At 32.3% G+C, this 15,446-nt stretch overlaps 3 protein-coding genes across 3 annotated transcripts; 1 reads left to right on the forward strand and 2 right to left on the reverse strand.

Moving 5' to 3' along the window:
- The first annotated feature begins 3,741 nt into the window (after positions 1-3,741).
- LOC107929203 (protein STAY-GREEN homolog, chloroplastic) lies at positions 3,742-6,568 on the forward strand. Its single transcript, XM_016860580.2, has 4 exons — positions 3,742-4,079; positions 4,168-4,341; positions 5,785-5,952; positions 6,049-6,568. Exons 1-4 carry the CDS (start codon positions 3,957-3,959, stop codon positions 6,418-6,420), a joined length of 837 nt encoding a protein of 278 aa, XP_016716069.1. The 5' UTR covers positions 3,742-3,956; the 3' UTR covers positions 6,421-6,568.
- A 4,102-nt stretch (positions 6,569-10,670) lies between these two features.
- Positions 10,671-12,271, reverse strand: LOC107929297 (glyoxylate/hydroxypyruvate reductase HPR3). Its single transcript, XM_016860679.2, has 2 exons — positions 11,709-12,271; positions 10,671-11,325 (listed from the first exon to the last, which is right to left on the reverse strand). Exons 1-2 carry the CDS (start codon positions 12,168-12,170, stop codon positions 10,801-10,803), a joined length of 987 nt encoding a protein of 328 aa, XP_016716168.1. The 5' UTR covers positions 12,171-12,271; the 3' UTR covers positions 10,671-10,800.
- Positions 12,272-13,033: 762 nt separating this feature from the next.
- LOC107929296 (glyoxylate/hydroxypyruvate reductase HPR3) lies at positions 13,034-15,109 on the reverse strand. The gene is made up of 2 exons (XM_016860678.2): positions 14,540-15,109; positions 13,034-13,788 (listed from the first exon to the last, which is right to left on the reverse strand). The coding sequence occupies exons 1-2, from the start codon at positions 15,011-15,013 to the stop codon at positions 13,264-13,266; spliced, it is 999 nt and encodes a 332-aa protein (XP_016716167.2). The 5' UTR covers positions 15,014-15,109; the 3' UTR covers positions 13,034-13,263.
- Positions 15,110-15,446: the final 337 nt, after the last annotated feature.

A 15,446-nucleotide genomic window follows, 5' to 3' on the forward strand; every position in this document is an offset into this window, starting at 1 on the left:
CCTCAACTCCCCCTAAAACCAGTTCAAACTTCTTTTAGCAGTATTTCACTCTAACTTTGTCACTTACACTGCTCAAGAAATAAAATAATTACCCCCTTCGCAACTCAAGACTTGAACCTCAAACCTCATAGTTACACAACACACCACATTGCCACTAGACCACAAGCTCTTTTATGTCGTAAAACGTCCATTTTTATTTATAAGGCCTACATGCCATTGTCTAAATTCATTTAAGAGCAAGACTAAAAATTCTACAGAAGCCAAAACTTGAACCCAAGCTCCCTTGTAACCTTAATGATGCCATAACCACTAGACCACATGCTTCCTTGTGTCATTTTTTTAACACAATAATTAAAAGGCCTACAACCAAGCATCCAGGGTTTTATCCACTAAAAACCAAAATTTTTGCTAAAGCCCAAGTTTGAACCCAATACTTTTCCAACTCCTCTTAGGACCCTTAACCACTAAAGTAGACATACTTTTGTGCACAGATTCCTAATCGTTCCCTTGCTCAAGGCCCAATACTTCTAGGCCGAAATTTTGGGGCATTACAGGGTTGATATCACATAAGTCTCAAAATTGATAGATGAACATACAAGAACTTAGAATGAAGAGTTTATTCGATCTATATTCACCTTTCAAGAAGCTAAACGAATCATGTGCATTCCATTAGCTCAAATAAGGTGCAATGACAAGGTGGTCTAGAGAGGTGAGCATACAAGTGAATATACTATGAGGAGTGGTTGCAAGCTCCTCATAGAGGTAGGTCTACATAATAATTCTTTTACTTATAGTTTACAGACCGGAGACTCTAGAGTATTACATGCCCTCTCCAAATAAAAATTATGATTTGAGGGCTCTTTCATAATATTATTTCCATGATGAGAAATCTCCATTACAAGAGGCTTGCCACAGATTTGATTGGTAATCGTTGTGCAGGAGTGACTTATACTACAATACATGCAATCAAGGACCATGATTTGGCCAAAAAGGTTTGGGCAGCCTTCAATGTTTCTTGGTCACCTGTAAAAAAAAATACAAATTTCACAGTTTGGCTTGTTACAATGTTTTCACATAGTAGTACTGCTTTGTGGAAGTGTCACGGGTTGTAGTTCCAAGCTCATAACCATTGCACAAAATGCGTCCCACGAAGGTCTATCAGTTAGATGAGGATCATTTGACCAACGAGAATTGGCCCGATTCAAAAAATTGATGAAGAAGCATGTCTATTTGAAGCCTAGTGGCCTAATGAAGCAAATATGGAAAATTAGGCTACCTTGGTAAACATGGAAAGTAATCTTAGAAGATTGAGGGGATAATATCTTATAAGATTAGATTTAACTTGATTGTGTAAATCTTGTAAATCCCTTAACTGTAGGGATAGGTTTCATCTCGTCTGTTGATGTAAATTTAGCTAGACCATTGGATATGGAGGAGCTCAACTATAAATAGAGAGTCTCCCCCTTAGTTGTAAATCATCCATTGTATCCATTGTTTTGTATTCTTTGAGAGTGAATACTAAATTGAGAGCATTTACTTAAACACCTCTCGTGCATTATTTTTCTATGACTATTCTGTTCTTTTAAACATTCTTTTGGCTTGAATTGCTTTCGCTATATAAATTGATGCATTGGAGGAATTCTATGAGAATCCTCATTTGGTGGGAGATAGGTTGACTTAGGCGTGTTTGAAATGAAGGAATTGCCTAAAGCCGTATGGATTGTGAAACTAAAGTTCTAGCCCGGTGACACAAGCTTATAACTATTATTTGCTAGGCTTTGTGGCATTCTAGAAACAAGTGGATCCATGAGAACAAATGGGATTCTGTTACAGACATCTCTACTTTTGCAGTGCAATCGATTGGCTAGAGTTTTCAAAGTAGAAGATGGACAAGAAATATTTTACTAGCTTTATGGTGCTCCATTAGCAGCTGTGAGAGACTCAGAATATGGTCGTGATCCAAGGGGGTGATGTTTTTCCCAGGATGTGGTTTTACGAGCCAATTTTACCCAGGCAACTGATCGTGGCTCGGTAGACTCTGCATTGTGAAGATGTTGCCAAAATCAATGTTGATGCAACATTGAATGCAGAGTTGAGAATTGCTACTTCTGGTGCTATTTTTTGTGACTATGAGGGATGGTGCTTGTAAGCTTCAGTAGGACAATTGCTGAAGCCTTTGATGCCCCGTCTGTTGAGGCTTTTGCTTTGTCATACGCCATTCAGAAAGCCCTTGATAAGGGGTTTTTGGGAATTGGTCTAAAGTCGGATTGTGCTTTTATTGTAAACAAATTTAATAGACAAATTTAATAGTTGGACTCTAAAATTATCTTTTATGATGGTATTATTAGGGAGTCCTTAGGTTTTTATGAGTCATTTGCCGATTTTAATTTACTTTTACCCCCTTTTACCCATAGGTCAGCCAATAGTATTGTTCATTATTTGATACATTGATTGATAGATGGAAATGATTTTCTTGATTTCGGTTTGCGCTACTCCAATTTCATCCATTAGTTGGTGTTGAATGATATTACTTAATTTAACTCCTTTTAAGTTTCTTGGAACTTGAAAATAGATGGGATATCAATGGAGCACGCATGGACTTGAACTCTTAATTTTGTTAAATTATCTTTTAAACCCTTAAAATATAAAACATTATAATCAATAAAATGATAAACCTCAAAATTTATAATTCAATCCTTACTATTGCTACAAAATTTATAACGGTGTCACCTTCTACCATTCCTGACACTATATAAGATGAAATTCATTGAACTTCAAAAAAGAGGGTCGACCGAGTAGTGATCATAGTCGATTTTTCCGTATAAGAAACAAACAAAAAAAAATACCTCCAACGTACAATACAAATCATTTACGTAAATAAATAAATAAATTTGTCCTTTATCTTATTTATGTCATTTTTATAACATAAAGTGTAAAATTGCTAACTCGACCCTGGGAATCAATTAAAGGGTGCCACCTACGCATGTAAAAAAAACATGAGTCTCAAGTTCAACGTGGAAGTAAAGTCTTATACCCAAGTGTCCATGTGAACAGTAGCTTGAATCTTCAAGCAACCTCTTTCAACTTTTTTGTCCTTTAATTTCGCCGCTAACTTAAAATAAAGTGGGTAAATTCCACCATTAGTCACTAAATCATGAATAAGTTTTCATTTTGGCCACTTAACTAAAAAAGTTATAATTTGGTCATTGAACTTTTTAAAAAATTTCATTTAAATCACAGTATTATTAAAATCGATATTATATAGCTTTCTTTATTCGCATTGTCTACACCGAACAAAAGCTCTCTTTTTCTTTCTCTTTTACAATTTAATATTTTTCATAAAACAACTTTGGATGTCACAAATCTATGAACCAAAATTCAAATAGTTTTTTATTCCTCTTTTCGATATTGACCATCAAATCGATTTGTATCTAAAACATGTTTTTCTACTCGTTGATGAGTACTGATTCACTGTATTGATTGTTGAATCATTACATGAAGCTCATTGGTAGAACTTTTTCTTTAAAAAAACTTAATATCCAGTTATTTAAATAAAAACTTTTGAATAGTTTAGTAATTTAAATGGAAAACTTTTGAATACTTCAGTGACTAAATTGTAACTTTTTTTAGTTAAATGACCAAAACAAAACCTTACCCATAATTTAGTGACCAATAGTGTAGTTTACCCAATAAAGAAACTGCCATTTCATTCAACCCTTCAACGCAACGCCATTTTAACATTTTCAAAGTTTTCTAGTTTAGCTCAACAAACAAGCAAAGGCAAAGGCGAAGGAGAAATCTTTAAGCTAAGCTTATTCGTGAGTGAAAGCAATAGAAAACAAAAGAAAGAATCTCAAGTTTCCTCTTCCTCCACGACTCTCTCTCTGTGTTTTTTTCTTTATTTGGGTGCTTCTCTCCATCAAAGTTGGAGCTTTGGATAATTGGATATATTGAAAATGGCAAGTTTGAATCTTGGTCCTGTTTTGCCTGCAAAGTCAAGGCTCTCTCTGTTTGAACATAATGGATCTCTTTTTGTTTCTAGAAGAAAACCCAAGAAGAAGAACCAAGCTATTGTCCCTGTAATCTTTCTTCTTTTCTCTTCTTTTTTTTTTTTTGGTTGAATTAGGTTTAGATTGTATTGATTTTTTATGGATTGGATTGGATCAGGTAGCGAGGTTATTTGGGCCAGCAATATTCGAAGCATCGAAGCTAAAGGTTTTGTTTTTAGGAGTTGATGAAAAGAAGCACCCAGGGAAGCTACCCAGAGCTTATACCCTTACACACAGTGATATAACAGCTAAACTCACTTTAGCCATCTCTCAAACCATAAACAATACTCAGGTAAAACCCATTTCATTTGGCTGTTCTTGGAATTTCGTATTATTTTATTGATTGAGAAGAAAACAGGGGAAACAGGGGATTTTCTAGTCAGCTGATGAATGATTTCATCAAAGAAAAAAAACATGGGAAGATATGTACGTAAGTTGATATGACATGGAATTAATTGCTGAATACAGTTTTTTTTATGCCTATATACCATCAATTTTCAAAACAGTGTGAAGTTGTATTTTGGATTGAATCCTTAGTACTATGTTCAATCAAGTTTGTACGTTTGAAATTTGTGTCTATTTACTACTTCACGGGTAGTTTTGTAGAGGGCCAGAAATTTTGTTAAAATTTGAGGGATCAAAATTAAAAATGTTTTAAATGAAATTATTAAATTTTCAAAAAATTTAAACTTATAATTTTTTTATTTAATTAAAAGTTTAAAATGACTAAATTGAATCTTTTAATTTTAAGAGGAGTTATAAAGCAATTTTCCTATTTAATCAAGAGGTGAAAGCCTTACCTGTCCTTCGGCTATGTCCCTGGTTTTGGCTTTAGCGTTTTCGTTTTTAAAAAACAATGAGACTTTATTTTTTTTAAGACATCGATTTTGAGTTGTTTATTAAGTACCTATGTTTAAATTTTAATTAACTCCTTTTAAATAATTTACAAGCTAGCATTTAGTAATCAAAATTAATTTTTAATTTTAAAATTTGAGGGGACTAAAAGGAATTTTAGGTACGGATGATCATGGAGCAGGCATATGGATATTGTTAAATCCACTACCATTCCACAATTAGCATGCTTTACTTCACCACTAGCTTTTCTCCATCATGGTTATCTAATTTTGAAAATCACTACCATCTCCATTGATATTAGATATATCTATTTTTGTCCACTCTGCTCTACTTCAATTTAATTTTTGTTATTTAATTTTTTATTTTTTAATCCTTTTAAGTCAATTTTTTTCTATTCATCTTTAATTTTTTAATAATTTTAAATTCAAGTGAATATTTAAATAGAAAATATATTATTTTATTGTATTGTTATATTTTTATTATTTTAATGGTTTATATATACAAGAATAATATGAAAATTTTATATAGTGGAGCGGGCCAGGGCGAGGCAAGCAAATACTATAACCGCTCTATACCTATCATCTAAAATAAAATTTCATTCTACCCTGGTTCACATTTACATCTCAAAAAAAGAAAGCTACTCCATTCAGAGCAAATTGGTTTAGATTTATCGAGCGGTTCGAATTTTGTCATCCCTAATTTGAAGTCAAACCCTTACTTTCTCTTGAATTCGTTCTTCTCAAAAGACCCATTATTATGATACTAATACTTTGATCTCTGTTAAAATATTTTGATTTATAGAGAATAATTTGGGATTTGAGTCATAATTTAAGTACATTTCATGGAATATTTAACCCTATATTTGGGGGGTTGGTTGCAGTTGCAGGGTTGGTCAAACAAATTATACAGAGACGAAGTGGTGGCAGAATGGAAAAAGGTGAAGGGAAAGATGTCTTTACACGTTCATTGTCACATAAGCGGTGGCCATTTCCTCTTGGACTTATGTGCTAGACTTAGATACTTCATCTTCTCCAAAGAACTCCCTGTGGTAACATAAATTAAATCATTTCGTTACCCTAATGTTTCCATTTGATTTTTGGTGTTAAAAGTAACCTGAAACAATGTTATTATAAAAAAAAAAAAGGTACTGAAGGCATTTGTACATGGAGATGGGAATTTGCTGAAAAACTACCCAGAATTGCTGGAGTCATTGGTATGGGTTTATTTTCACTCAAACGTTCAAGAATTCAATAGGGTCGAGTGTTGGGGTCCGTTGGTGGAAGCTACAGCACCTTCTAGCGGAACCGATGATGATGGTGCCGTGTGCCAACGAGCAAAAACAAAAGAAATATTGGGAAGTAACTGGGAATTGCCAGAGTCATGCCAAGATGATTGTAAATGTTGTTTTCCACCAATGAGTTTGATCCCATGGTCACCAAAGCACCCTCATGAAAATGAAAAAATTGGGACCCAAGATCAGCAATTGCCTTCACCAAATGTGAAAACTATTGAATGAATGAATGATGTGGAGTTAATTGAACTAATTGTTTTTCAGTGTTATTGATTAGGTGGGTACTCTTTTGTCTCTGGTGGAAGGAAAGATGTAAATAACAAAATATCATATTGGGTTGGCAATTATGACATTTGTGTTTGCTTCTTGTTTACGTCTAATGCATTTATCCTTAGCAATTGGTGCTTGTAATATAATAATACATGCTCCAACCATTTAAAAAGTCCTAAATTAAGTTCTTTTTTCATGGTTAATGAAACCAGATTGGTAGATAGTAACAGTTAAATTGGAAATCAATCAGGTTGAATCGATTAATATATTGTTATCTGAGTTTAATTTCACTATTCAATTTGATATTTAGATTAAAATATTCGATATGTGTACTCTAATGAAAAAATAGGTATTTAATTAGAAAAAAAAGTTGAGGTGTTAAATTAGGTATTAAACTCAAACTCAAATACTTAATCCGGATAAAAAAATTTAAAGTATAAAGTTTAAAAAACTTACATACCAAAGAAAACATTAATGTCTAACTCAAGTACCAAATTAAATATTAAAATTAAATTTAAGTACTAAATAATATATTAACCCAAAGAATAAAAAATTTTAAAACCATATATAACTGTTGTAATTTCTTAAAATAAATAATTAGAATCCTTATTACAAATAAATCCAAAAATTGGTTAGAAAAATGTGCCACTCCCCTAGTCTATAGGCTTGGTGGCCGTCCGTAGCCAGGTTTTGATCACCGGCTATGTTCAAAAGTTTGTCGTCACCTTCCATAGTGCCTCGGCGTTTCGATAATTTATATACAAACCCAATGATCAAAAAATATATAAAAGAACTAGAAAGAATGTCTATTATGAATCTGTAGACATGAATTTCCAGGTACATTTCAATATAGATAATGATCTGTTTAGGTTCATTTCATATATACAAATTTTTATTTATATTTTTCTATTAATTTTTTTATTTAAATTTTATTAAAATTTTTTATCTATTTTTCAATTTTGAAATAATTATATTTTATAAAAGATAAAAATACATAAATAATGAATCTAGACATATGTATGCCTAGATTCAGATGTCCAAGGTCATTCTTGATGTGAAAAATATTTATTCTTTTTTATCAGTTTATATATTTTTAAAGTTTTTAAAATTTTTTTAAAATTTGTGTCCGTCATGCGGCATACTGAAAGGTTGCCACATGTCACCACCAAATTACCTATTAGTGTTATGTCAGTACAAGCTAACAATATTAGTGTAAGGTTCCGACCTTGGTAATGGAATGCAAGTTTAAGTACCAACTAGGTCCAACAAAATTCAGGTACCTACTAGATACTTCTAGACAAGTTGAGGGGGCAAACTACATATTAACCCTTCTTTGATACATGAATAGAGTTATATTCATTTATTTTATAAAAAAAAACTTTGAATTCATTTTATTAAACGATGGAATCCTTATGCCCACATTACATTTTCATAATATTATATTTAATTTGATTTTACGAAACATAACTAACGAAGAAATCATACATGGAAAAAGAAATACAAGTACTTTATCAAACAAAGCTTTCAGACATTTTTTCTCCGTTTATTCTCTCAATTGTCATTCATCAATGGCGACATCTATGGTGTCTTGAGCAACCACGGTTGTAGGTATTCGCTTGCGTGGGAGTACTTTTGGGGTTAGGATGACACCCTGGGTGCAGTCTGCCAGGCCTTTTGCAAGGATCAAGAACCCCTGGATGGATGTACATTACACCATTACGTGTAGTTGCATCGGCTTGAACCACCGCCATGCTGATTAGAGCCAAGTAAATTAACCAAATCTTAATGTTGGACAACCCCATGATTGAACTTAACTTGAAAGGATATTGAAATTTCACAAATATTTATACGGTTTGTATGATTCTCAATTTTAGTAAAATAACTTAAATTAGTGCGAAAATGTTTATTGGTTTTCCTTTTGTTGTTGTTGTTTTTGAGTTTAAAATTAGTATATTAATTGTTTTATATGACATCACTTGCACAAATATAAATATAATATAGTTATCGAATAGTTTAAAATTTTAAATATGAAAAATAATTGTAAAAGTATCATAGTAGTCCTTAAATATTTTGGTCTATTTATGAATTGAATCTTTCTACTTTATGAAAATTAAGAAACTAGTCATTCTACTTTAATGTGTTAGAATTTGTTTCTCATATACAAAATTTAAGAATTTAGTCCAGTTAGGATAAATTGTTAAACATTGCCTCTAAATCATTGACTTGAAAATCAATAGTTCAATAATTTTTGTATGAAAAGAAGAAAAGTTAGCAGTTCAATAATTTATATGTAGCAAATTAGCAAAAATTGATAGTTCAAGTTCATGTGTTTGCCAACAAATGGACAAACTTCTCAAGTTTTATGAAGTCCGATGACTAAAATTTGACAAATTAAAGTAGAGGGACTAGCTTTCCAATTTTTGTAAAGTAAAGGAATGAAATTCATAATAAACCCTAAATATTTTAAGTCAATCACGCTCCACAAAAAGTGGGCCGATGTTCGTTTGTTATCAAATAATAATAAATAAAAGATTAAATTCTTATAAATTAAAGTAGAATGACTAATTTTTCAATTTTTGTAAGGTAGAGAGATGAAATTCATAATTAAGCCTAAATATATTATGGCAATAACATTTTTCTTAACCGCACCCTTGATTGGATTGGACGAAAAAGTGGAAAGAAAATTAATTTTAAGTGTGTTTAGTTAGAAACAAAAGTGAGAAAAGAAAATAAAAAAAAGATATTATTTTTTATTCTAATACATAAAAATCAATCATTCCAAATTGAAATAATAGGAAAAGTGGAGATGAGATAAATGTGTATGTTAGTTCAAAATGAGATGATCATTTTTTATTTTATTTTTTCTACCTTAACCAGTGGTCCAAGGTTCGATCATCGCTTTGGGTATGAAACAACTTTAAAATTCATGGCCAACACCTACCTTATTAATAGACCTATAGAATGCAAAGATTTAATTATTGAACTCACGCCCGTATACATACTCGCAAAAAATGGGCCAATGCTTTTTCTTTTTGGAAAATGGGCCGATGTTCATTTTTCTTCAAAGAATGAATAAATAAAAAAAGCTTAATACTAAATTTTAATTAGATTTTGGAAAGCACTAAGAAAAAAAAAAGAACTGAGCTTTAAATCTCAATCTTTACTGAAAATAGTTGTTAGTATTCATTATGACAATTCGAATTTCGAGTTAGTAAAATTCCTTCACCAAAGTTTTTTCTTTAAAAAAATTAGGCTTAATTTTCATATATTTTATATAATTGTTATAAAAATTTAATGATTTTTATAAATTTCCTTTGCAATTTTTTGGTATTTGAATTTGCACATTTTCTATCTTGGTATCTAAATTTTTTAGGGGGTCTATTTTCGTTTCTGAACTTGATATTAAATTTTTTATTATTATCCAAATTGATACCTAAACATGCCAAGCCTTATAAAATTGTCCTAATACGCTAACTATATTAAATTTTTATAAGGTAGCAGAAATAATTAATGTATAACCAACACGTGGCATATGACATGAATTTTTTTTTGTATTTTAAATTTTTAATTACATTTAGTTTAATTTTTTATTTTAACTTAATCAAATTCTTTATATCTTGGTTTTTTAAAACTATTGTTTTCTTCTTAGTTAAGTTCAAGACATAATTTTTGACCACATGTTTCTTTTGATGCTAATGAAATTCTAGTGAAATTGAGGGCCATGCTTTTAAGGATATGGTCCTTGTTGAATCATTCCTATTATTAATGGTCAAAGTAATCTCAGCAGTAAAATTTGAGTATATTGTTTAGTGAAATAAAAGAAACGCTAAATAATGGTAATCATTCTTATCATTAAATTCCATGTAATCTGTCACATATTGGTCATGCATTGAAATTTCTATCCCCTCATATAACAATTTGAAAGGTTTAGGTACCAAATTGGACCAAGGAGATTAAGTGCCAATTAAAAAGAAAAATGCCAAGTTTAGATACCAAATTGAGAAAAAAAAGCTTGAGCATCAAAGTAAAAAAAAAAGTATCACATTTAAGTATCAAATATTATATTAAACATTTACATTTATACCTTTGGTAATATTTTAAAATTATATATAATTATTCCCTCCTACATTCATTTACTATAATTTTAGTCATAAATTATTAAAAGCTGAAAACTTTCTTCGACAAAACTTATAAAAGAAATTCAATTTAACCAAGAATACCCACATCTTGTCTCCAGCAATAAGAGTATGGCATTCAATTATTTAACCAAATCTTTATCCTTTCTTCATTGAGCATTTGTTAATGCCTTAAATTAAAGCAAAAGAATTAAAGGGTTCATTCATTTGAGACTTCTGATACCAAAGGTTTATTCGAAAAGAAGGCTCTTAAGTTGCCAACAGTCAGCTGTAGCACAGCTTCAAAGGCTTCTGGTGTTCCGCCAGCACTGTGTGGAGACAACACGACATTATCAAGTCCAAATAGCTCCTTGGGGACATTAGGCTCATTTTCATACACATCAAGACCAGCACCACCAATTTCTCCTCCCACTAAACACTGCACTAATTCCTTCTCGTTGATCAACGAGCCACGCCCGACGTTGATTATCACTCCTTCCTTCCCTAATGCTACCATGACATCCTTATTGACCAAGTGGTAAGTTTCCTTTGTCAGTGCACAACAAAGAACAAGAACATCACTGTTTGCAGCAAGGTCCCGGACATTAGCATAGAATGGAAATGGAACAGATTGCTTCTTGTTTCTTGCGGTGTAGGCAATGGTGCAGCCAAAGGCTGAGAGCCTCTTTGCAACTTCAGAACCAATGCTTCCCAATCCCACAATCCCTACACGCTTTCCCCCTAGCTGTGATTGCATATTTTGGTGTTAAATGCTAGTCATAGGTAGTTATGAAGAATAAGTCATTTCAATCAACAAATTCCTAAAATTTCATAAACTATAAGCCTAATGTGCTATAGCAATGTCACATCATGTTGCATTCTGCTCTGAGTTGTCCTTTATTTGCAGAAACCATTATGAAAGTGAAGATCTATACTATAAACCTAAAAAAGAAAGATAGCCCATTTATGATCAAGAAACAGACTTTTATTTAGATTTCTTTTCATGAACCTTGGAATATCTAAAGGCTTAAATTTCCACAAGACCAAAATATCCTAAACAAATACCTTAATTTTCACAACTGGATTCCTTCACTTATATGTTAAATTCAGTTACTCTAAGGTTTTTACCTTAAAACCAAGAGGGTAGGTTTCCTTAACAGGCCACATCCGACCACGAACAAATCTATCAGCAGCAGAGATTCTTCTAAGGACATCGATCAACAACCCAACAGCACAATCCGCTACATCCTCTGCGAAGGCAGAGCTAGCGTTAGTAACAACGATGCCTCGGCTTCGACAAGCGGGGAGGTCTATATGATCAAGGCCAGCACTTGTAGCCACTATCAGCTCCAAAACGGGCAGACGGTCCAGAAACTCGGCGGAAACTAGGGTGGGGCCCATAGTCATGAGAGCTCTTATGGAGGGAGCATGACGGGCCAGAAAGGAGTCGTACGGCTCAGGCGACTCGTAAGGGTCCAGGACATGGAATTGAGAACGTAAATGGTCTCCAAAAGGAAGGATGAATGAGGGTGGACGATGAAGGAAGACTACAGGTAGCTCTTCGGGTTGTTGGGTTTCTTTGTCGGCCATGGTTAGGTAGGAGAGGATTAAGTGATGACTCCCAAGTTTCAAAAGAAAAAAAAACAGTATAGTTTTGTTTGGTATTATGTGGTCAATATCATCGCATTCATTTATTGAATTTTAGGTAGGGATAAAATTATATAAAATTATGACTCCATTTTATTCCTATTGATAAATTATATTTTTCTTCTTAATTTTTAGTATTTTTAATTAAATTTTTTTTAATATTTTTAGTTAAATTTAAATTTTTAGGGAAAAAATTAAAAATTAGAAAGAAAAATCGAATTTTTTGCGTTTCTATTGAAAATGAATAGGAATGGCATAGAATTACAATCTCATGCAATCTTTTCTAATTAAGGTGAATAGTTGATGCAAAGTTAATTTTCTTTTGAATCAAAATAATAATTTAAAAAATATTTTGAATATTTTTTAAACATAATTATTTGTTATTATACAATATAATTGTGTTAGACAGAATAGTAACTAATAATAATAATATAAAGGCATTCGTCAAGATGATTCAAGTGCCTTCAAAGAGGTTAGCAGCGGTTCTACTATTGACTTAGTAAGTAATACTCTCGAAGGGTGTGTGTTTTTAAAATTTATGTAATTTTAGTTAAATCTCTTCTGCCGTTTTGCTATTGACTTAATAAGCATTACTCTCAAAGGGTGTGTATTAGAATTTTATATAATTTTATTCCGTTTTAGTTAAATTTACCTATAATTTTAAAATTTATCATTTTCCTTTTTTTTTATTATGTATACTATTATAGTAGTTTTTTAATTCATGCTTATTTGATCAAAATTCATGGATATTTGACTAAAACAATTTCTTAATGAACTTACAAAACATGAAGGATTAATCATTGCACTCGCTTAAGTAGATATATTGAAAAAAAGGTTTTGAAATTTTCTAATGCTTCGATGATTCTGCAGACAATTTAACAAAGATACCAACATCTTAGTTTCGAGTAACAACAAAGATACCAACATCCTGATTTCCAGTAACCAAGGTATGGATTTCAGTTATTTAACCAAATCTTTATCCTTTCTTCATTGAGCATTTGTCAATGCTTTACATTAAAGCAAAAGAATGAATGGTTCATTCATTTGAGACTACTGATACCAAAGGTTTATTGGAAAAGAAGGCCTTTAAGTTGACAACAATCAGCTGGTCCAAAGCTTCAAAGGATTCTGGAGTCATGACAGCGCAGTGTGGAGACAACACGACATTATCAAGTCCAAATAGCTCCTTAGGGACATTAGGCTCGTTTTCATACACATCAAGACCAGCACCACCCATTTCTCCCCCCACCAAACACTGCACTAATTCCTTCTCGTTGATCAACGAGCCACGCCCGACGTTGATTATCACTCCATCCTTCCCTAATGCTACCATGACATCCTTATTGATCATGTGGTAAGTTTCCTTCGTCAGTGCACAACAAAGAACGAGAACATCACTATTTGCAGCAAGGTCCCGGACATTAGCATAGAATGGAAATGAAACAGATTGCTTCTTGTTTCTTGAGGTGTAGGCAATGGTGCAGCCAAAGGCTAAGAGCCTCTTTGCAACTTCAGAACCAATGCTTCCCAAGCCCACAATCCCTACTCCCTTACCACCTAGCTGCAAATATTCCAAGTTTAGAACAGTGTTTCCGTAAGGACCAAATGGGATGATCTAGTGCCTTGTAAAAGCAAAACGATGACATATTTTGGTGTTTAATGCACTCTTCCATTGTTAGGCCAAGCCAACAGCTGTTTTGAAATGGTATGCGATATTTATGGTAAATTTGCATTTTGTCCCCTAAAAATGATAAAATTTTGATTTAATCTTTTAAAAATTATAAAGATATAAACTATGAAAATAATAAAATTATTTTTTTACTATCGTAAAAATATACAATTTAATTCCGGTCAAAAAAAATTTCCAACCTCGGCGACTGACACTATTTTCCCCAAAAGTTCATTGCCAAAAAGAATGGAAAAAGAAAATTGCCCATTTAAGATCAAGAAACAACTTTGTGTCATTTAGATTTGATAAATCCAATTGTGATGTCTATCTAAATATTGTTAAATATCTGAAGTCAATCAACAACATCAAAATTTCATCAACCGGATTCCTTCACTTATATGTTAAATTCCAACAACCAGATAAAAAAAAGTAAGTGGAGTAGCGCTACATTTTTTAATTTTCAATTTAGATTTATATAATTTATAAAATTTTAAATTAATAATAATAAATTTTCATTTTGATAAATTTTGATTTAACCCTTTAAAAATATTAAAATATAAATTATTAAAATAATAAAATTTGATTCCCGCTTAAAAAAAATATTCAGCCCCAGCCACTGACAATAAAGAAAACAAACGTTTACCTTAAAACCAAGAGGGTAGTTTTCTTTAACTGGCCACAGCCGATCACGAACAAATCTATCAGCAGCAGAGATTCTTCTCAGCACATCGATCAACAACCCAACAGCACAATCCGCTACATCCTCTGCGAAGGCTAAGCTAGCATTAGTAACAACGATGCCTCGGCTCCAACAAGCAGGGAGGTCTATATGATTAAGGCCAGCACTTGTTGCCACTATCAGCTCCAAAAAAGGCAGTCGCTCGAGAAACTCGGCGGAAACTGGAGAAGGGCCGATAGTCATGAGAACTCTTATGAAGGGAGCATGACGGGCAAGAAAGGAATCATATGGTTCAGGCGATTCGTGAGGGTCTAGCATATGGAATTGAGAACGTAACTGGTCTCTGAAAGAAGAGTCGGAAGGAATCTTGAATGACGGTAGACGATGAACCAGGACTATAGGTAGCTCTTCGGGTTGTTGTGGTTCTTTGTCAGCCATCGTTGGGGTTGGAGAGGAGTCCCTGTTAACTCGATCCAAATAATAAGAACAACAGCTTAGTTTTGTTTCTTATTATGCGGTCGATATGATTTCTGGTTTTTTTTTTTTCATTATATCATTGCATTTATTTAGTATTTTATAAGGAAAAACCAGAAAGGTTTGGATCTTAGATTAAATGTTAATAGAAAATTTGATACTAATGCGACGACTTTTTTGTCGGATCATGAATTCATTATTTAATATTATTGAACACTAATTGTGTTACACAGATCGTGAATAATATTTTTAAAATGTCATCGTATGTATGTTAAAAAATTGGGTAAATTCTTAAAATAGTTACTTTTGTTTAGTTTAAGGTTACATTTTAGTCATTTATGTTTGAAATGTTATGTTTTAGTCACTTACGTTATCGTGTTGTAACATTTTAGTCACT

This window comes from Gossypium hirsutum, chromosome D03 (genome assembly GCF_007990345.1).
Source record: "Gossypium hirsutum isolate 1008001.06 chromosome D03, Gossypium_hirsutum_v2.1, whole genome shotgun sequence".
NCBI lineage: Eukaryota > Viridiplantae > Streptophyta > Magnoliopsida > Malvales > Malvaceae > Gossypium > Gossypium hirsutum.

Bases quoted from the DNA above. Each gene is read 5' to 3' on its own strand.
- LOC107929296 (XM_016860678.2), bottom strand. From the start codon at position 15,013: ATGGCTGACAAAGAACCACAACAACCCGAAGAGCTACCTATAGTCCTG. The intron at 13,789-14,539 runs GTAAACGTTTGT...GAATATTTGCAG, and splicing joins ACTACCCTCTTGGTTTTAAG to CTAGGTGGTAAGGGAGTAGG.
- LOC107929297 (XM_016860679.2), bottom strand. From the start codon at position 12,170: ATGGCCGACAAAGAAACCCAACAACCCGAAGAGCTACCTGTAGTCTTC. The intron at 11,326-11,708 runs GTAAAAACCTTA...ATGCAATCACAG, and splicing joins CCTACCCTCTTGGTTTTAAG to CTAGGGGGAAAGCGTGTAGG.
- LOC107929203 (XM_016860580.2), top strand. From the start codon at position 3,957: ATGGCAAGTTTGAATCTTGGTCCTGTTTTGCCTGCAAAGTCAAGGCTC. The intron at 4,080-4,167 runs GTAATCTTTCTT...GGATTGGATCAG, and splicing joins AGAACCAAGCTATTGTCCCT to GTAGCGAGGTTATTTGGGCC. The intron at 4,342-5,784 runs GTAAAACCCATT...GGTTGGTTGCAG, and splicing joins AAACCATAAACAATACTCAG to TTGCAGGGTTGGTCAAACAA.